We start from the raw sequence: 21,071 nt of genomic DNA, 5'->3' as shown, positions 1-21,071 counted from the left end.
CTCTATTGCCACCCCCTACTCAAAGGAGAACTAGGTGATGAACTTGTGAGCAGCCTTACAGCTCTGCAGCTTTGCCAGAGCTATATTTGGTTGATGTAAACCTTTAGAGGGTTAAACAGGCAAAAACCAGAGAAAGTTTGAGTGGAAGTAAGCATGAACTTAAATGGCCAAAATGAGGAATTGGAATCCATGAGAGACTTCAAGTTTTTTTCTTACCACATGAACATTTTGACTATACAGACTTTGGGGTTTATACTTGAATGCCTGTGACCTGATTTCGGACAGGGTATACCACAGGGTGTATTTGAACCCATAGCAGGATGTATGTCAGCGGAATCTTCAGTTTATAGATGGGTGTTTCTTCAAAAAGTAATGTGGTTTTCTAGGTTTAGCCCTGAAGAAATCAAGACAGTAGAAAAGTCATTGTGGGGAGTCACTCTTGGAGGCCTTCCAGATCTCCTGAAGGATATCCACAATTCATACATAAGAGTCCAAACACGGGTCCAGTGTAGAAATAATCCATATATTACACACAGACTCCTTGGCCCATGTCCTCTAGTGAGTGACTAGTGACGTTTCTTCTCCTGGGAGAAGGGCCTTGCCTAATTTCACTCCATGTGATTTAGGGAGGAGAAGCAACTTACTTTCTCAAAATAGGTGTCATGTGTCTCATTTGCTTTGAGACACCTTTCTGCACTAACCTTTAGATTTTGATAAAATGGTTTGCTGAAGTCGGGCTCTCCCCTTGCCTGCTACAGGCAGGTTTCAGAATATTTTTCCTTTTGGGCGCAGAGAACAATAGAGAGGGTAGAGCCAGATTTTAATTTTTAACTTACGTAACCATACAGTGTAGTGTTCTCAGTTTAAACTGGCTACTTTCAAAAGCTGCTCTATTTACACATTCTTCAGACTCTTACAACATATCTCACTTCTGCTGTTGAGAATTGGACTCACAGGGGAGCAACTGCAAATCGTTTAATGTAAGACACTGCAAGGAGAAGAAAAATCGTCGGTGGGGTTTCTGTTAGTACCATTTTTGTTTCCCCAGAGTAACACCAACTTGGTCATGACTTGAAATTTATCGCTGCTTCTACAGGGAAAAAATACAGCTCAAAGCATGTTAGTACAAGTATAAACAGCGCTGATGCTGTGTGTGCTAGAAGAGACGCCCCAGATGAAGAATTAAATTGCAGTGGCATTGAAATGAAAATTTACGAGTCTTCGGAGAGGTTGTTATCTGTGTAAGCAGTTTGCCTGAAACTGGTCCTTTGAGAACATGTGACTAGTCAATACTTGAAAAGAGGTAGGAATTTTGTTTGCAAGCTGCAGCCTTAACAGAATCCAGAATTCAGAAATTCTGCTGTAAAAAGAGAAAACAATCAGATCTGTCTTCATGGGAAGCTTCTGAATGAAGACAATTCTATTGTGTGAAAACTGAAGAGTAGAGAAGTGTTTAATTTTAAATTGCACCAAATATATCCATTGGGAGGTGAGAAGAGAACTGGGGGGGGCAGGGTGTGGTTTTGAGGGACTTTTTTTCCAGGACTGACACCCCCTCGCACTCAGAGAGAGGATGTTGCACACTAGTCTGGTGGCATTAATGGACACCGATTAAACTTGTGGGCTTTCATGCTCTCTTGATAAAAGTGCTTTGGATATCAGCGTCTCCAGGAAGGAGGACAGAAATCTCTGAATTATTTTTGAGGAAGCTGAAGTGAAGACAAAGCATTACTGTACTTTAAGCTTGATACAGGTAACTATAGAAGACAGACGGTGTCCAGGGCATATGCAGGTGGAGGGGTGAGATGGCTGCAGTACAAACACATTATGTCAAACAGGCGGATATCTGTTGGGCCTTCTATGTAAGGAATCTTACTGTTAGTGTTTTTTAGGTGCTGCAGTCCAGAGGACTGAGTTTTTCCCTGATCATTTATATCCTGTGATGTTTAGACCTCAGCAGACAAGCAGAATCACAAGAAATTAATGAAGTTCTCATTCTGCACTTTCTCCTGTGTTGTTTTTTGATCATATGGGTATTTCCACCCCCCAAAAAATTGATGAAGGTTAATCAAGATTTTACTTGTACATAGTGCATAGCATATAGAAGCTGAATGAACAGCCTCCATCCTCAAAAGCAGCGCTCCACAATTGCGAATGGCCTCTCTGCTGCTGGCACTTGCAGCTCACTGTAACTAAAAGATTTGGCCTATTACCCTGCAGTCTGGCATGCGTGCTGCGATACTTGCACTTATGTCCAACGTGCTGGCTTTCCTTTACAGTATTTGTGCACACAGAGAATCAGCTTATAAGGAGCAAATTACTCCATTAGGGCCACAGTATGTGTATGTTTAATCTTCCAGCCATGACTTCTCGTGTGTAGAATTCATTTAAAAGCAAATCAGTTAATTCATTGAGTTAAAATAATTTTTAAAGGCCCCTGAGGATGCTTTTATTTGTGGGTTTTGACAGAAGTTTAGAACTGCCCAAAACTATCCTGATATTTAAATTTTTTTTCATTGCTTCTAGGAGAGATTATACCTTCTGTACTTTAATACGCAGTTTAACCCAAAAGGAGAATCACCTGTAACCACAGATAGGGAACCAGTGATGGTGATGATGCCATGAGAGAGCCTGCTGAACTGGTAGCTAGTTAGTTTGCTTCGCAGGAGTTGTGGGAAAGCAACTGTGTCATTCTGTGTCTTTTCAAGGTTAACTTTTAAGTTCAGCAGTGTAGTGAAGTTAGTGATTTTAATGCTGTAACTTTTGGCACTGTTGCTAACTATCAGTGATTTTAATGCTGTAACTTTTGGCACTGTTGCTAACTATCTCTGAACGTTTTGCAGAATGCTTTTCTTTGGGCCTGTTTAATTACCTGCTTCCTCATTTATATTTAGTTTCCAGTTTAAACCTTTCTTTTGTGGCTGTATTGATGGTATGTGGCATTGTTTTTTATGATATAAAATAAAGATATCTATGTGCATGCCTTTTAGTAACTCCTCAGAAGACAGAGCAGTGTTGTGCTAAGAAATTTATAGTCCTTTCCTGTGATAGGTTGAGGAGAAATAACTCACATAGTTTCCTTATCGTGTTTGGTTTTGGTTTTTTTCTGAAATTCCCACATAGTTGTGGTTTTGTCCTATTTTGACACTGAGAACTGCAATTCAAATATAATTGATGTGAACTGTTGCTAAAATAAGATTTTAATTTTTAGCCTGAGAAAATCCCACCAAGACATTACTACTTGGTATGTACTGAGAATGCCAAGACTTACATGTTCTTTTATTAGTGAGTGACCAGAAATACTGGAAATAAAGTAGATTATGTTCCAGTTTGTCAACATATGCATCCTGTCTGAAAAGTCCTCATGATGTTTCCAAAGATTTCAGATAGTAGACTATTTATTTGAAAAAAACCCATTTACTTTCCAAGGGTCTTGATTTTCTGCAAGATAAACATTTGATAAAATACAGTTCCTCCCTGAAATACATATCTGTAATGACTATAACAGTAAGTGGAAAAGACTTTGCTTAAACTTGCATTTTAGTTTAGTACGGTTGGTGCTTTCACAAAAAAAAATTCAGAGCTCTACAGTTTGTGCGCTTGAGAAGTCCCATCATACTATGAGTATGAAACACATTTGAAGATGATTTGTCATCACAGTCGGTCACTGTTTAGCTTCAAGGCTTAAAAAAAAATCTACTCACAAGTGACAACTTTTTCAGGTAAAGCTGAAATCCTGAGTCTCCAATTTCCCAAAGTCTTCATTTTCTGAAACAGTCTTATGCTGCACAAAAGCATTAAGCAGGGCCTTTGTAGATACACATCTTACTAGCTATGTTCAACTTGGGAGCTTCACAACCAAGTGGATGTCTTGAGGGTTTTCCCCCCTCCAACTCCTCTCCCTGTTGTATATACACCCTCAATACAGTTGTGCTCCAACAAGTGCCAGAAACGTTCTCTATAAACACACACACGCTGAGCGCCTTGGCACCCACCACTCAGTTTCCAGCCCCTTCAGCTGCCTCTCAGAAAGGATCGTTTCTTGTCCAGCCAAGAAGCTCTGTATATCTAATGGTATGCCCAGTATCAGCACGGGAGAATCATTCGAGGAGTCTCTGCAGTTTTCAAGAGGGCTGTGGTGGAGGTATAGGGCCATAGAAAGGACTGGAAAGATAGATGGGTGTGCTTTGGGGCTGTAAGATGGTGTGTAAAGTACAGAACAAGTCAGTTTCGTTGTGAGGCTTATTTTTGACCTAGAGAATGTTGCATTAAACACAGCTGAAGGATCTCAGTTTTAAAAATTCAGGAATGCATTGCTACGTAATGCCAGCATGAGTGGCTAAAATTAGAGCTCTTGCCACTGTAGAAGCATAAGAATTGCTGCTAAATAATATTTAAAAATACAATGGGAGTTTGATCTTAGATATCACCTTTACTGTAAAATAGTTTGTCTTTTGAAATTTCCACAGGTACACAAATGAATAAATCAGAATATCATTTACTAAAATGGGAGTTAGAATTTATTAGAACACAGTCAAGTCACTAGAAATATAACTGGGCCTCTTCTTAGTCATTGGACACAAAAGTGTGTTGAATATTTCTCTGTTGCTATTTCTCTGTTGTTCCTTGTGTTCCTAACTGTCCGAGTTTTGATGTGGCAGAAGGAGGAAAATGTTTGGAGAAGCTGAAAGGGCTTGCATTTATGTACCACTAAATATTTTCAGTCCTTACTGCTAAGATGTAAACATGCAGATCACAGAGATGCAGGTGGGTTGTGTAGCTCTACAGGCTGCTCGTGGACCCTCTGGTTTGCCGTTACCCATTGGCATATGGTATCTTCGTTTTCAGATCATGTTCTTGGAGATGCTTGGGCAACACCACGGCCTTCTGTGGCTTTGCTTGCATGGGCTAGTCAACAGGACTCGGTATTTCTGTTGGCAATGGGTGAAGCAAGTGCTTGTCAAGTTAATAATGTGCATTTTAGTAATATTTTATGTGTATTTACAACCTTTCTGTGAAACGATTCTTAGACTGTAGCTAGGTCGTTGTATACTGTTCATGTACGTGATGTCCTGAAGTCCACTCGTATGGTGCACATTTGCTGCTGGTGGTGGCATGGGTAATTGAATTGTTGCTGTGATGAGAGGTTGTAGAACTGGGCATTTAGAGAGTTTAGATGCTGAAAGGGAGGACCTTGTTAGCAAGACAAGGAGGGGAGGAGATGGATATTATGTCTGTTAATTTAACTTTTTTCTTGTAATACTAGAAAAAAATCTGTTATTGGACTAGTGTGTATTTTTGTGCTTCTGAATCCTTTAAAATGCTCAATATTTCTTTATTTTTGGAATCTAATTTAGGGTGCCTTTCTGGAGTAATAAGTTGTTAAAAGTGCAAAGAGCATTAAAGACCCGTGTGATAAAATAGTCTGACTATTTCCAAAGTCTTTGGGTACTTCCCTGGCTAGAAACAAACATGAAATGAAGGCAAAGTGTGAACATTAGTGTAATAGAAATGTAGTTAGTCATATGCTTAGATAAACAAGGATAGCTATTTGCTTTAGCTTAAAAATATAATGAGAATAATGACTTACTTTAGTTCTAATGAAGTATCTAACATACCCGTATCTAATGAGACTTTAATCAGAAAAAATTCCTTCATCATATTAAAGGAAGTAAACTGGAGATTCGTCAATGGTAGGTTTCATCATAAAATTTGTCACAAATTCTTGGAGAAACATTGCAAAATTGCTTGCTTGTGTCTGCTTCAGTTCTTCATGCTTACGATGGGGTTAAATATTTCCCTGTCTAGTATGATTTGTGTATTTTTAATCTGCAAGTTCTTTCAGGCAGTAACTGTCTCTGGCTGTGCCTCACTCAGTCTGCGGCAGACTGAATGAAAATCCAAAGTATAAGCCCTTCTGACAGACTACCAGCACAACTGGAGTATTTTTAATGATAGAAGATCAGTATCAGTGTATCTTTGCAAGTTCCGTCTGCCCTGCTGGCTTTTTAGGGTCGTTTAACAGGATATGTGAGTTGGAATTATTCTTCAGTGCTTTTAGAAGAAGGAAAGGTATTTGGAGTAGCTTTAAACAAGAAACAGGTATATTTGCCCCCCAAAACTGACTCTGAAAAAACATGGGGTCAGTTTAGTTACAGTCAGTATTCACATGCCTACATTTCTCTAAATAAAAAATGTTCGTTCTCATGCTGCATGTGTCCATTTTATGTATATATACATACAGATATGAAAAGGAAGTTGTATTTACACTGATGTAGATATGCGTTTTATCCATTTTCATTAACTCCTCATGCAGTCTTCTAGGAGAGTGAATTAAGAGTCAGAGAAATCCTCTTTGTTTTTATGTACTGGAATTGGTGCACTAGAAAAGCACTCTTTTTGCTGAACCTGTTTTTTCAGATCAGTGTTAACCTTTGTTTCACATCCACTCTTCCTTTGTCTTTCCAAGTAATAATGTTGTCCTCGAAGAACAAATACAACATACCTGGATTTACTGGGGAGATGAGAAAAATGACCGGTTGCTATGTGAAAATAATGGGTGTGGTCTTATTTTTACTTTTTAAAACAACTGAGTGCCGGGTTCCTGTATCTCACTTAAAACATATAAAATAGAAATTTGTTTGTTGCTTGTATCAGGAGAATAGTGCATCTGGATGTCTTTATTAGCTTTCTGTATCCAAACGCAGTGTTTAAAGAGCTCCAGTAATTGGCCCCATTTGCAGGCTTGGCGAGGGAGCCAAGTACATATAAGCTGTCCTCAGGCAGGAAGTGGGAATTAATGTGCAGCGTTTCTCATCCCGTGGTTGAAATTTTGCTGTTGGGAAGCAAACAATTTTTAAAAAAAAACCCAAATTTTTTCTGCCTTTGAGAAAATTAAAATGCAGGTTTTCCAATGTTGTGTTAGGGAAATGGTACTATCAATATTTATAACATGCATTTTTACACATGCGCTGAGAATGGGTGGTTAAGAAGCAGTTGAGAAGGCTGCCAGGAGTTTCAGTAGCTGCAGTTGCAGAAGCGCGTAGTTGCAGCAGTGGGGGTGTATAGACTGGAATGAAATGACATCTGTATTTGTCAGTGTAAATTTTTAACAGTATTTTCCTGTCTTTAAAATGATTTTAAGCCTAGGTCGTGTGAATCGGTAAGCAGAGTACAGGATGAAATTTCTAACTTTTGTTTCAGAAACCCGATGTGCGGCTTTCCAGAAGCAGCATCGACCGAGAGGATGGAGGTCTCCAGGGCCCAGTAAGTATGTGTGGGATCTTTTCATCTCCCAACTCTTTCTCCAGTTTCCTGGTAGAACATGCTGTTCACTGTCTTGATTATGGTAGAGGATTTAACGTTTTTGCTAAATGTTTCCACTATTATTACATGGTTCTACAACTTTCCAAGAGGCTCAGCTTCTGTGGGAACAGCAGCCGTGGCAAACTTGTTCATGCAGCAGTTTGGGGGATTTGGAGTTTGTTGGTTTTCTTTTCCCCTTGAAGCTGCTGTTGAAACAAATACTAAAAAGTTTACACAAATATGTTGCAATAATTTTTAAATGTTCATGTGCTGTATAATTGGGACTTTTATTTAAGAATGTGGATACTTTTCTGAAAGTTCGGTCAACAGGAAGCAGGATTAAAATAACTTTTTGCAGTTGTTTAAATATCTGAAGGGTTTTCTTAAAAGGAATGTAAATGTTACTGTTGTATTACCCAGAAATCTGATTGAGGTAAATGATCCGCTATGAAACAAAAAAAAAATAAACCCCATAACCATTCATTTATTGCCAGACAACAGCTGCAGCTGTGGTATTCTTTCTTACTGGCTTAACTCCTGTCTATTTAACTAAAAACATTGCTCCAATTGTTTAATTGCCGTCAGAATCTCTGAATCATACTGATCCGAAGGCGGGGGCAGCATTAGGCTAGGGACTATTAATGATAGAAACCTGACGCTTCATCTGCTGTTTGTCCCCAGGGATCCCCTTTAAAGTGTTTAAAGTTAATATTTTAAATTCACTTTCCTAGTTCTTCTGGGATGCGATTATAAACACCTAGTTTGGTTTCAGTATTTCTTCACTGCCTAAGAATTTAGGGACTCTTCCTGCATTTGCAGCCAAAGTACAGTCATGAATGAGTGTATGAATGACACACCGCAGCATGGTCTCTAGAGATATTCCTGTCTGGAAGCCACTAAATTTTTTTCCATGAAATTGAAGACGACTGTTAGTTATTGATAGGTCTTCGCTATTGTTGCATCTTTATATAAGAGAAGTAAAGTATTGCTGCGTTTTGTGCTACTCATGAAGATGGGTTGAGATAACCAGGAGATTTTGAAGTGATGTCAGAGGTTTGATTCAGGTAGCTATCAGTGGCAATGGGTTTGAAGTACAGCTTCTTGCAGCCAGCTAGTTTCTCTGACTGCTGCTTGATTTCAGCATGACTGCCTGGGGTTAGAATAAAAAATACAACACCCAGATCCCAAACTGCTTGTAGGGGAAGTCCTGTCTTCCTAGACAAGGTAGTACAATTTCACACCCCATTTGAAAGACTGTGAAGAAAACACTTAGTGATCATTGACAAAATGAGTTTTAAAAGAGACTCTAATTTGTGATAACTACATTTCTAGTTCCAGAATTTGATTTTGCATTTTTATAGTTCTTAATACACTCAGAACATAACTCTGACTGACTTCATTTGCAGCGGGAAATGTCTAATGCTTCTGTGAGTCGATACCAATCTCTCGTTGAGAGGATGAGAAATAGGCAGTGGTCATTTCTAGGAGAACTAGGATTAAGTAGTTGCCCAGCATTACACAGAGATTTCTGTGACAGTGGTGAGGACAGAATCCAGTTCACTGCAGTCATTTACGTCTTCCCCACAAAGTGACTTTTTATTTGATTAGGTGTTGTGGCACTTGGAAAGCTGTAGAGCAGAAAGCACAGCAGCTCTGACCATCTGCACTGTTTGGGGACGCTGGGAGGGAGGAGAAGTAATACATGATCCTGTTCTTCAATAGGATGGTACAAACAGTTACCACACACATTTTAGTAGTTCCTAACTGATGAGCAGGTGGCTGTATAACTTTGTGCACATTCTTTTGACGTACATTTTTAAAATGCAATTTTCAGGAAGTAAAAACGCAAGAATTGTTTTAGTGGAATTTTACTCTCCTTCCTCTCTTCCCCTTTTCTTTTCCCCCAGGGTTATCAGATTTGAAATATTTAGGTCAACAACACAAGTCAAAGTTAATGACATGACTGATGGTGCTGGCAGAAAGCAGATGTTTTTTCTAACTATAGATGGCAGATGTATCACAGTGGTGTGAGATGATCAGTCAGTATGTTTCAGAGTTTCATGGTGACAGCAGAAGAGTTTCAGGACTTTGGATCTTTGGTTTCTTCTCCTGGTTCCTGAAAGTGAAATTAGATTTGTTTTCAAGTCTGTAGTTACAGACTTGGAGTAGGCAGGGTGTTTCTTTATTCCTAGCCATCACGTTTCTGCTCTAAAGCATTAAGTTGATAGAATATCATCTACGAAACTTAAAGGAACTTCAGATTTCTCCCTATGCAATACATTTTTATGCAACCTTACTTTCTGAAAGTTACGCTTCTTGCCAGTTTTCCATAGAAAACGGATATAAATTAGCTTGAAGTAGAGAGTTAGTGTGGGAATTTTCAGTTCATGCAGTTAAAATTTGGCAAAGTTTTGAGCAGCTGAAAGCAAGCCTGAAGTGCTAGGCAACCTTAGACATAGCAGCCGTTACCAGGTCTGCCTGTCATTTTAAAACCATAACGTGAATTTCTAAAAATGCTAGGCTGAAGCTTTGAATAAATGTTGAACTACAATTGTGAGTATCCCTCCAGTTTGTTAATGGAAAAATGAGTGAGTTGTCAAGGCATGAGCTTCTCAGTTCAGCTCAAAGGATCTCCTGCAGACTTTCTGCATGCTGTTGGGCAAGATGCTTGGTATCGTCAGTCATGTAGCCCTGAAATGAGGTGGCGGTGGAGGTAGAAGCTAAGGAATAGTAAGTGTACTGCTATTGTCCCTGTTACCGGGGTGTGTTTCTGAAAATGCAGAATGCAAGACATTCAAAAACAATTGCTTAAAATGAAATGAATTAACATTCGTAGGTGGTGGTTATGATAACATTATCCAGAGCTGAAGGTGAATTGAAGCAAATACTGTGTTTTCGTGCATTAAAAGTGAATCCTAAGCAGTCTGAATGTCATCTTTAGAGTGTTGAAAAAGCAGCCTCCTTAGGTCTGATGCAAAGAAGTATTCTGACTTTATAGAAAATAGTCTTTATTTTATAAATAAATGCCTCTTAGAGATGTTTCAGTACTAGACCTATTAAATTCTAACTGCCTTCAGTGTTTTACTTTGCAATGGAAACTCCTTTGAACAGATACGTTTGCATAAAATGTGACACTGTTGGGATTGTAATGTTTTTTATGACACGACAACTGCAAGTTTTGTGTAAAGTATTAATTTGGTTGTGACCAAACAGATTTTCATCTTCCATAGAATCATAGAATATCTCAAGTTGGAAGGGACCTATAAGATCATTGAGTCCAATTCCACGCTCCTCACAGGACTACCTAACACTAAACCATATGACTAAGAGCGTCATCCAGATGCTCCTTGAACTCTGACAGGCTCGGTGCTGTGACCACTTCCTGGGGAGCATGTTCAGTGACCAACCACCCTCTCAGTGAAGAACTTTTCTTAATTTCCAATCTGAACATCCCCTGACGCAGCTTCATTCCATTTCCTCGTGTTTTATCGTTGGTCACTAGAGAGAGGAGATCAGCACGTCCCCTTCCGCTGCTCCCCTTGAGGAAGTCGTAGTCTGCAGTGAGGTCACCCCTCCGCCTTCTCCAAGCTGAACAAACCCAGTGACCTCAGCCACTCCTCCTAAGTCTTGCCCTCGAGGCCTTTCACCTTCTTGGTCACCCTCCTCTGGACACACTCTAATAGTCTGATGTCCTTCTTACATTGAGGCGCCCAGAACTGCGCACAGTACTGGAGGTGGGGCCACACCAGTGCCGTGTAGAGTGGGACAGTCACCTCCCTGGACTGGCAGGCTATTCTGTGCTTGATGCACCCCAGGACACAGTTGGCCCTTTTGGCTGCCAGGGCACACTGTTGACTCACATTCAACGTGCCATCAATCCAAACCCTCAGATCTCTTTCTGCAGGGCTGCTCTCCAGCCTCTTGTCCTTCCATTTGTATGTGTAAGCAGGATTACCCTGTCCTAGGTGGAGAATCCAGCACTTGCTCTTGTTAAATTTCATACGGTTGGTGATTGCCCAGCTCCCTAGTCCATCCAGATCTCTCTGTAAGGCCTCTCTACCCTTGAGGGAGTCCACAGCTCCTCCTAGTTTAGGATCATTGGCAAACTTACTTAATGTACATTTGGCAAACTTACTTAATGTACATTTGATTCCTGTGTCTGGATCATTTATAAAAACATTAAAGAGCACTGGCCCTAATATTGAGCCCTGTGGATCCCTACGGGGTCGCTGGCTGCCAGTCTGATGTAACCCCATTTAGTAAAACTCTTTGAGCCTGATCCATTGGCCAATTGCTCACCCAATGAATTATGGACTTGTCTGTGTGCTGGACATTTTGTCCAGAAGGATACTGTGAGAGACACTATCAAAAGCTTTGCTAAAACCCCAAACCAACCACATCTACTGGCTTCCCTTGGTCAACTAGATGGGTGACTTTGTCATAAAAGGAAATTAAGTTGGTTAAGCAGGACTCTCCCCTCTTGAACGTGTGCTGGCTATGACCAGTGGCTGCATTGTCTCTCAAGTGTTTTTCAATAACTCCCAGAATAACCTTTTCCATAGTTTTACCAGGCAGTGAAGTGAGACTGACAGGCCTGTAATTACCAGGGTCGTCTTATTCTTCTTGAAAATTGGTACATTTGCCAGCTTCCAGTACACTGGCACCTCTCCAGACTCCCAAGACCATTGAAAAATAATGGAGAGAGGTCCTGCAGTAACATCAGCCAGCTCTTTCAGTACCCTGAGATGAATCCCATTGGGCCCCATAAACTTACGTGCATCCAGCTGGAGCAGCAAGTCTTGAACAGTTCAGAGTCAGCTGGGAGTTTATCATCCCCCCCCGCCCCCGCCAGTCATGGTCTTCCAACACAGGGCTCTGGGGGTCCCAGGGCCATCATCAGTGTTGAAGACAGAGGTGAAGAAGGCATTAAACATCTCCGCTTTGTCTGTGTCCCTATTTTGAGGTGACCAACCTCATCAAGCAACAGACCGGTATTATCTCTGATTCTCCTTTTGCTGTTAATGTATTTAAAAAAGCCCTTTTTGTTTTCCTTCAGAGTGCTGGCCAGCTTGAGCTCTAATCAAGCTTTGGCTGCACAAATTTTCTCCCTGCAGTAGCAAACAGCATCTCTGTAGTCCTCCTGTGTTGCCTGTTTGTGCTTCCAATATCCATACGCTTTCCTTTTCCATGTAAGTTCTAGCAGAAGATCCCTGCTCAGCCAAGCCAGCCTTCTGCCCTGCTTGCTTGGCTTTTGACACACTGGAATTGCCCGCTCCTGTGCTCTTAAAAGATGGCTTTTAAAAAGTGACTAACATTCATGGACCCCAGTACCTTCAAAAGCAGATTCCCAGGGGACCTTACTAACTGGCTTCTTCAGCAGCCCGAAGTCTGCTCCCTCCATATCCAGGGTTGAAGTTTTGCTTCTATCTCCAACGACTTGAAACTCAACTACTTGTGGTCACTGTGACCAAGACAGCCACCAATCACTATTTCACCCACGAGTCCCTCTCTGTTCACAAACAACAAATCTAGGAGGGCACCTTTCCTAGTTGGCTCCCTTAGTACCTGCACCAAGAAGTAATGTGCTGCAGAAATTTCATGGACCTCTTTGTGTCCACTGTATGATATTCCCAGCTGACGTCTGGGAAGTTAAAATCACCCATAAGGACAAGGGCAGCTGATCTAGAAATATCCCTTGTAGAATAATTCATTGGTGTCATCGTCCTGGCTGGCTGGGAGGTCTCACACCTGCCTGAGTAGACTTCCACAACAACATCTGCTTTATTTGCTTTCCCCTTCATCCTTACCCAGAGGCTGTCAACCCTGTCATCGCCAACTGTAAGCACCATACAATGCAGCCCCTCACTTGCATACAGCGGCATCTGGCCCCCGGCCTTGCCTGCCCTGCCTATCCCTCCTGAAGAGCCTATAACCATCCATCATGGCACACCAGCCACAGGACTCATCCCACCAGGTTGCACTTATGCCAGTGATGTTGCAGCTCTGGGACTGGGCCAAAGCTTCTAGCTCCTTGTTCATTCCTCATGCTGCGCGCATTAGTATAAAGACATTTCAAATGTGCTCCAGTGTACTCAGCACATTGTGGAGCAGACTGAAGGACCTCACTAGCACGCCATCCCTCAAACATTGGCGTGCCGCCCCCAGGCTTATCTCTAGTGAGCCTGGTTTTATCCCTTTCCCCTTCAGATCGAGTTTAAAGCTCTTTCAATAAGCTCTGCTAACTTCTGTGCAAAGATCCTTTCCCCCTTGGAGACAGGCGTGCCCCATCTGTCACCAGCAGGCCTGGTGTTGTGTAGACCAATCCATGATAAAAAAAAAAAAAAAAAAAAAAAACAAACCAAAATTCTTCTAGTGACACCAGTCATGGAGCCAGGTATAGATCTGCTGAGTCTTTTTGTTTCTTCCATCATCATTGCCTGCAACTGGAAGGATAGAGGAGAACACTGCTTGTGCTCCTAGCCCTTAACCAGTCATCCCAAGGCCCTGAAGACTCTTTTGATTGCCCTTGGACTTTTTGTTGCAACTTCATCACTGCCTACATAAAAAGGCAATAATGGATAATAATCTGAGGGCCATACCAGGGTAGGACGTTTTCTCATCACATCTTTAACTCAGGCCCCAGGTAAGCAGCAGATTTCCCTAAGAAGTGAGTCTGGTTGGCATTTTGGGCCTTCTGTTTCCCTCAGAAGAGAGTCTCCTATGACAATAACACATCCTTTTTTCTTTATGGAAGCACTTTTGACACAGGGCGTAGGCCAACTTAACCTTGGTGACACCTCCAACCTAGATGAACCATCGTCCTCATTAGTGTTTGGTTCCACTTGCAGAGCCTCGTACTTATTATGCAAGGGCACCTGGGAAGGTGGGGGAGTCATGGAGGAGACATGCCTGCTGCACCAGGCAGGAGCTTGTCGCCACCTTCCGCCAGGTGGGGAGAGGACAGGGAATCCTCCACACCTTGTGTCCTGTCTGCCCGACAGGTCTGTCCCAGGGCAGGCAGGGTGCAGTTCCCGTAGTCTGTCTCCCTCCCAGACTCCCTGACACTCCTCACCCTACTGCCCCCCTCCCCGAGCTCTGTCACTCAGCGGAGGAGTTCCTCTCCCCGGGCACACCTCCCGCAGGTGTGCTCACTGCTGCCGTCCTGTACTGGTGTAAGAGCAGGGCACGGCCTGCAGACGGACACCCGGATGGCGGCGTCTTCCACCGGAGCTCTGCCTGGGAAGCTGCGTCAGTCAAGGCGGGTGCAGAGTTTAGAGAGGACATGGCCTTCTGCCGGGTGGATACCATTGCTCCCTGGTCAAACTGGCAGAGTTACGGCACCCTGCCACGCCGTGCCCTGCTTGCCCAGCCCGGTTGCGGCGCTCCCTTGGGGCTTCTTTTATAGGTGTGGATGGTGCCGGCACCAGAGCTGCTCGCCTCAGTGACCGAGGGCTAGTGGCGGTTGCACCACATTTAAATGTCTCGCCGTTGCTCCTGGCCCTGCCCAGGTCTCCTCAGCCGCTGTCACACAAGCTGTGGGCTCCTGGCGGGTCTCTCCGCTCCCTCGGGGTTCCCCCGGTTCAGGAAACCCCTCTGTGCACCTCGGTAGAGCACTCTGCTGCCGATCATGCCGGCACTGGAGCTGCTCACCTTGGCGACTGAGGCTGGCATGAAGGATGTATAACCATAATTACCAAGGAAAGTCACTTCAATCTATTATTAAATACTTCCAGATGAATAAGCAAATTGACCTTGACTAAGAGCTTTGCAACAAAAGCAAAAAGTAAAGCAGCTTAGAAATCTGTTAACTTTATGGAAACCATTCAGCAGTGCAGAAATACTTTAGTCTTCTAATTGTTGCACTGCCATTTCTTTACCACCATGACTTCTACAGTTTGATCTCTGAATACAGGCTAAAAATAATTGTGAATATACCACCACATTTGATTTATAATGAAGGATAAACTGTAACGGAGAGGCCAGGGCTGTTGTGAGCAATACAAAATAAATGAAAATTATTTTCTTATTCTACAAATAATATACCTGTAGTTAGGAGCTTAGCTAGTGACGGTGAATAGGGTTGTATTTTTAACTGTTGGGAAATGTGCTGAGAACTGGCTACTCTCAGTGTTTCGGATTGTGCTGATGAAATTTGTGAGCACTGTAATAATAGTCTAAATGTTTATTTTATTTTATAGGCTGGTAACCAGCACATATATCAGCCTGTGGGTAAACCAGGTAAGCAGTAAATTCATATATTGTCATCTTGAATCCTTGATTACAAGTCTTCTGGCAGCAGTAGTGAATAAAGATTTATGCCAGTATTTTCATACAAGGGGTGGATGCAATTCCATGTAACTACACATAGATGTTTCAGTGCACTACGTGTTTAAATTCCCTGTGCAGTCCCCATAGGTGTAGTCAGCAAAGCCAAGAAAGTGTTTCATCAACAGGCAGGAAGTGTCTAGAGGAAGCTGAGTCACTGTGTAGGACTCCACCATGTGTGTGGAGTTCAGACATGTAAAACGAAAGTAGACACCTAAATTTAGGTTTCTCAATCTCAAAGTGAATCACACCCAGGATTTCTGCCGTGAAGAAGTCTGATTTTCCCAGACATACGCAGTATGTGTGGCACTCAGCTGGGGTACGAGGGGGTGAGTACCTCTCGGGTCTGGGGTAGGTATACTGAGATGAGTAGCAGTTGCCCCACAAAGTGATTTTCGAAGCATCTTACTAAAACAGCCATGTTCTCATAATTGCAGGAGAACTTGATGAATTCCACAACCTTTTCTGTCTCCATTTCTTCAGTAGAAATAGAGATTAAAGTGTAGCTGCTACAAACAATGGATTTACTGATAAGACACATAAGGATGTACATCTCCTCTGCTAGTACAGTAAAGCATGTGTAGCCTTTGTAGTGTTGACAGACCAAAATTATGCAGGTACATCTGATAAGTTGGTCCTCTAAAATGCAAATTGTTTTGTTAACCAGATCACGCAGCTCCGCCAAAGAAACCTCCCCGCCCTGGAGCCCCCAGCCATTTGGGCAGCCTTGCAAGCCTGAACAGCCCTGTGGACAGCTACAATGAAGGCGTGAAGGTACGTTGCTTCAGTGTCACATGAAATACACTTCAGAAGAGTAAACATTACCACTCTCAGATAGTTTGCTGTTCCTGAAGTAGAGACCATGAGAAGTTTAGTCACTTTTGCTTTCCAAGTAAATGTTGTCATGGGGCAAACATGCACTGGCAGCTCTCCAGGGAAGTGGGGAGTTTGCTGGTAGGCTCATATCCTCCACTACTGTGATTCAGCATGGTCCTCATGTAGAACCTTTCCCAGGTGAGCTTATTTCTAGTTTGAAGAGCATATGAGATCTTCCATATGAAGTCAGCCCCCCTGCTCAGCAGTTTTGTTAAGCAGGAAGGAGCACACCCAGGGCTCCCAGTTAACTCAGGTAGTACCAAAGTCTTCTGTACTCAGTCGCAAAGAAGCGAGACATGTCTGAACTGTGGTGCTCCAAAAAGCTCTTGCTGCAGCACCAAGGCTCCTAAAACCCTGCTAGCTCTGGGGAACAAGGGAAGAGGAGAAATGGGCTGTCTGACCTGTGACTGAGACACCTTCTAATGTGTTGTTTCATCTCCAGTAAATACGCAATAAAGCCAAAACCTAAACTTTACAGTTTTCTAGCAGAGAGATGCTGCAGGGTGCTGTGAAACACAGCATCCTGTCCCCTACTGCAGTTGGTGCCAATGGAACTCCTCTTTAGTATGTCAGTCACTTTTAAAATCATGCCTCTAGCTGTTGTTCCCTGCCTTTGGGACTCTGTTACCTTTCTAATCTTCAGGAAGCAGAAACCTGAGTGACCTCAGGGCCTCCCAAGGGGATCCAGCGGAGCTATTTCTGATGCTAGCGGTTTCCAGCAGCTAGATAGAATAGTGGTTGGGAATTCTCTTTCAGTAATACTCTTAACAGAAATGCAGCTGAATTATACACACCACCATTTTATTATTTCACTACCTTTGCAGCTAGACCAATACGCCTCCACAAAGACTAGTTGGTCTGACGGCAGTATTACTGACCAGAGCATTAAAGCAGGATCACTCTTGGTGCTGCTCCCATTCTGTCAGTTGATGCCATCAGTAGCACCCAGGGAGGTGATGTGTTTGTGCTCCAGCTGTTTCCCAAGAGGAGAAGGATGGGGTCTGCATTAGAGCACAGGTTTCTGCAAATACACCAGGGCCATCCCTGCTGTAATACAACAGCTAATGCTAATAGTACAGCTCCTTATGGAAGGAGAACCTCTGGCTAATGTAAGCCCTGCCAAGCCTGTAGTAAAGAACAGGAATCCGTGTTGTGGTAGACACAGCTATTGTGATAAGTGACGCTTATTTTAGGTGGTTTAAGAAAATACAGAAAAAATCCAGTTCATCTGACCATGAAATTCAAAACTTGTCATCAAAGCAATATGTTCAGCACAAATCGATCTCAGCCGCTGCCTGCCTGTCTCAGTCTTGTTCTGAGATTATTGGAATATTTAAGAATCAGCGTAAATAGACAGCAGTGGCGAATTTGAGTAGGATTACTTATTAGAAACTGATGCCAGTGCTTTTCAAGCTGCCAAGCCTCAGAAGATTTCAAAAAGCAGTAACAGATGTGTTACTAAACTTGGCTTCTCTAAAATTTCCTTTCTAAGTGCTGATACTGGAACATGAAAAATGTTTTCTGAAATACATCCTATTGACAACAAACAAACCTGAGCAGCCAAAGTCATCAGTAATAATAAGTGAACAAGATCTGTGTACTAAATAGCTTCTTCAGTAGAAAAGGGCTGATTTTGCTTTTTCTGTCAAGAGTCTCTTGAAATTGGATTGGTTTATGCCCCTTAAAGAAAACAGCCCATTATTTTTTGATAGCATAATAGCTTTGTTAATGTGTGCAGTCTTAAACTGAAGATGCTTCTAGGGTTCATTTCAGACTCCCTTTTCTGTACACCCATTTCAGTCTCCCTTTTCGGCAGAATACAAATGAAGAGGATTTGAACTGCTTGCCCTCAGGAACCTTTAGGGCATGCACCAGGAAATACATGGGTTTCTGTTACTTGCTGAGGCAAAGTCAGCCAGTCCACACAAAGAAACTCCTGACTTCATAGTCTGCAGAGCAGTAGTGTTGATATTGGTTATAAACAAACAGAAAATTGAGTGTTAAGAAACGCAGATGTCCATATTCTTGAAATGTTAGGGCCTGGCTGTGGGAGTTACATGGGTTAGGTATAATCCATGCAGAACAGGTTCTTGGTAGTTCTTAACACCACGACTGACGAGTCATCGCGAACAGAAGCTGCACAGTTAGATGACCATGTATTTCCTATCATGACTTTTCTAAAGAAAAAAAGTTTCGGAAAGATGAATACAACATTTTCTTAAGTCTATTGATTGTTTGTGTAAAGGGACCAGGGTTGCACAGGACGTGGTGTTTCCCACCATTGCAGAGGCCCTGTACTCCATTCACCACTTTGCTGCTTGCCAGACTGGCTTGCTCCTGTTAAGCTTTGCATGATCTCTTCCCCATGTGTTTAGTAAAAAGTGAGCATGGGTGCATGGCAAATACTTCCACTTCCTATGCGAGTGCACAGCAGGTCGTCAGCACACAGTGCTTCCGTAACAAACGGACCAAGAGCTAACATGAATGACTGCCGCCGATACTGTTGAGGATGCATTTTTGTTGCAGGCTTTTTAACTGGTCTCTTATTGCTACACATGTTTTGGGTTTGGTTTGGTTTTTTTCCTGCTGAGTTTTATTAATATTGTTTTTCTTTTTTCCCTTCTTTTGGTAAATTTCTTTAACCTTCCCCCACATTCTGCTCAACCATAGCCATGGAGGGTAAGCAGTGCGTGAGCGTGTGTGTACGTGCCCTATTCCAAAATGTCTTTGCATGTGACTTCGCCAGATGACTGTTTAACTTCTCGATTGCTGAAACCAATTAGAATCACAGCCTTTCCCTGGTGATTGAGGCAATTACAATGTTCTTTTTCCTAAGGTTTTTTCTGATCAATACGCTAGAATGAATCTCTGTAATAGTTGTCAGTACCCACTTAGTGAAATGCAACAAAATGGAATCACCATGCACTAAATCCTGCACTCCTTCCTTAGACAAGGTTTCATCAGGGTAGTATCTCAGGTGATACCTCAGGTGAAACATCTCTGTAGCTAGGACCAGTTGTAAGAACCAGTAGTAACCCAGTGTGGTGGGCTGAAATGCCGTGAGCCATCTCAGATCAGCAGGGTGGATGGCTGCTGTGTGACCAGTAGGAAGTAAGCAATTTTTTAACCTTCTGCTCCTACTGAGTGTTCCTTGGGCATCCCATAGCAGTGAAGAGCTGCAGGGAACTGGGATGCTTGTAGTTTTACAGTTCAGGAGCAGAGATACTGAGGACCTTACATAGGAAATTTTCAAAGTTTGTTTCCCTTCTGACCCAGGATTATTTCGGTCTGTCTTGGTTTTAACTCCAGACATAACTGACTTGATGGAAGTTTTGCATGAGTAAGGACTACAGGATTTTTAACCCATTGGTTTTTTTCTGATTTATTGGAAACAAACTGTATGAAAACATTTGGTGTTTCCCACCTGTACTGGTGACACCATTTTTGTTAATCTGCTGTGAATTTTCACTAACAAAAAAAGTAATATGTATTGCAATATTCTCTCTTTACTGTATCAGTATGTTAACTATGTACTCTGACATTGTTTTGGAGCACAAAACAACTTTCTGGAATGAAGGATCTGATAACCTGTTGCCTTAGCAGTAGAATTTGTCCATCAGTAGTGAACCACTTAGATGTATCAAGCACTCTGTACTCCTCGTTTCTCAAATTATTTTCTTCTCGGTTGTGGGAGATATACTGGAAGCTCTACAGGGAAATCCTGGTAAAAATTGCCCAGTGTCATTTCACAGATCAGGTTGTCAGAAGAACTAAAGGAAACTTCCTTCAGGTCCAGGAGTAAGCGTGCTCAGCCAGGACAGGGGACCCAGTGGGACGGGGCGGGGGGCTGTTGCGAATATGAGACCTTCCCAGCGGTCTGCAGAGGTTGGGAAGTTGCTGAGCCCCATCTACTGGGGACAGGAGGTTAAACAACCCCTCTCTGCTTCCAGATTCAGCCACAGGAAATCAGCCCTCCTCCTACGGCCAACCTGGACCGCTCCAACGACAAAGTCTACGAGAATGTAACTGGGCTGGTGAAAGCAGTCATAGAAATGTCCAGTAAAATACAGCCAGCTCCGCCGGAGGAGTATGTACCCATGGTAAAGGTACGGAGGCAATACCGAAAATTGGTATTTTATTTCTCTCCTGAATGTCTTCAAGTGGCGTAGGAGAAACTTGCTGGAAAGTTGGAAGTAGGAAAGCTTTTTGCCATTGCGGGGCGGGTAACTTGTCAGAGGGCTGGAGCTTTGGATACTGTTAACAGTATTGTGGGCAACAGTGCTTTTATTCCCCAGCTTGCCTGTGCTTACCCAGGGGCAGTGAGTTCTGCACCATCTTCTCGACATTTCAATTTTTTAAGAAAAACTTTATTAACCCTGTGGTATCTTGTTTTGGTGGTGAAACACAGAATTGCAGGTGGGACTTTAAAAGTCTCTCAGCCATATTCTAACTCCCTTCTTATCCAGCAGAGGAATTAAGTGTATCTGTTGCTTCCTGCACTCCTACAATTCTCTCATCCATTCATTCCAAGTTTTTAAAGTTTATTTCCTTAAATTTTTTTTCTT

General features: G+C 42.4%; 1 protein-coding gene across 12 annotated transcripts in view; it reads left to right on the top strand.

The window, feature by feature from the left end:
- Positions 1 to 21,071, top strand: part of PTK2 (protein tyrosine kinase 2) — a 226,218-nt gene that overhangs the window by 202,833 nt on the left and 2,314 nt on the right. For 11 of the 12 annotated variants that reach the window (XM_069780127.1, XM_069780125.1, XM_069780126.1 and 8 more), the window contains 4 exons: positions 7,204 to 7,266; positions 15,504 to 15,543; positions 16,298 to 16,404; positions 20,457 to 20,612. In XM_069780127.1, coding sequence (XP_069636228.1) covers positions 7,204 to 7,266; positions 15,504 to 15,543; positions 16,298 to 16,404; positions 20,457 to 20,612 — 366 coding nt within the window. Of the gene's footprint in view, positions 1 to 7,203; positions 7,267 to 15,503; positions 15,544 to 16,297; positions 16,405 to 20,456; positions 20,613 to 21,071 lie in introns of those variants that run through there. The other variant, XR_011324147.1, reaches the window with a different exon arrangement.

The sequence above is a fragment of the Haliaeetus albicilla genome, chromosome 3, assembly GCF_947461875.1.
Source record: "Haliaeetus albicilla chromosome 3, bHalAlb1.1, whole genome shotgun sequence".
NCBI lineage: Eukaryota > Metazoa > Chordata > Aves > Accipitriformes > Accipitridae > Haliaeetus > Haliaeetus albicilla.
This window is presented reverse-complemented; position numbering and strand designations above follow the sequence as displayed.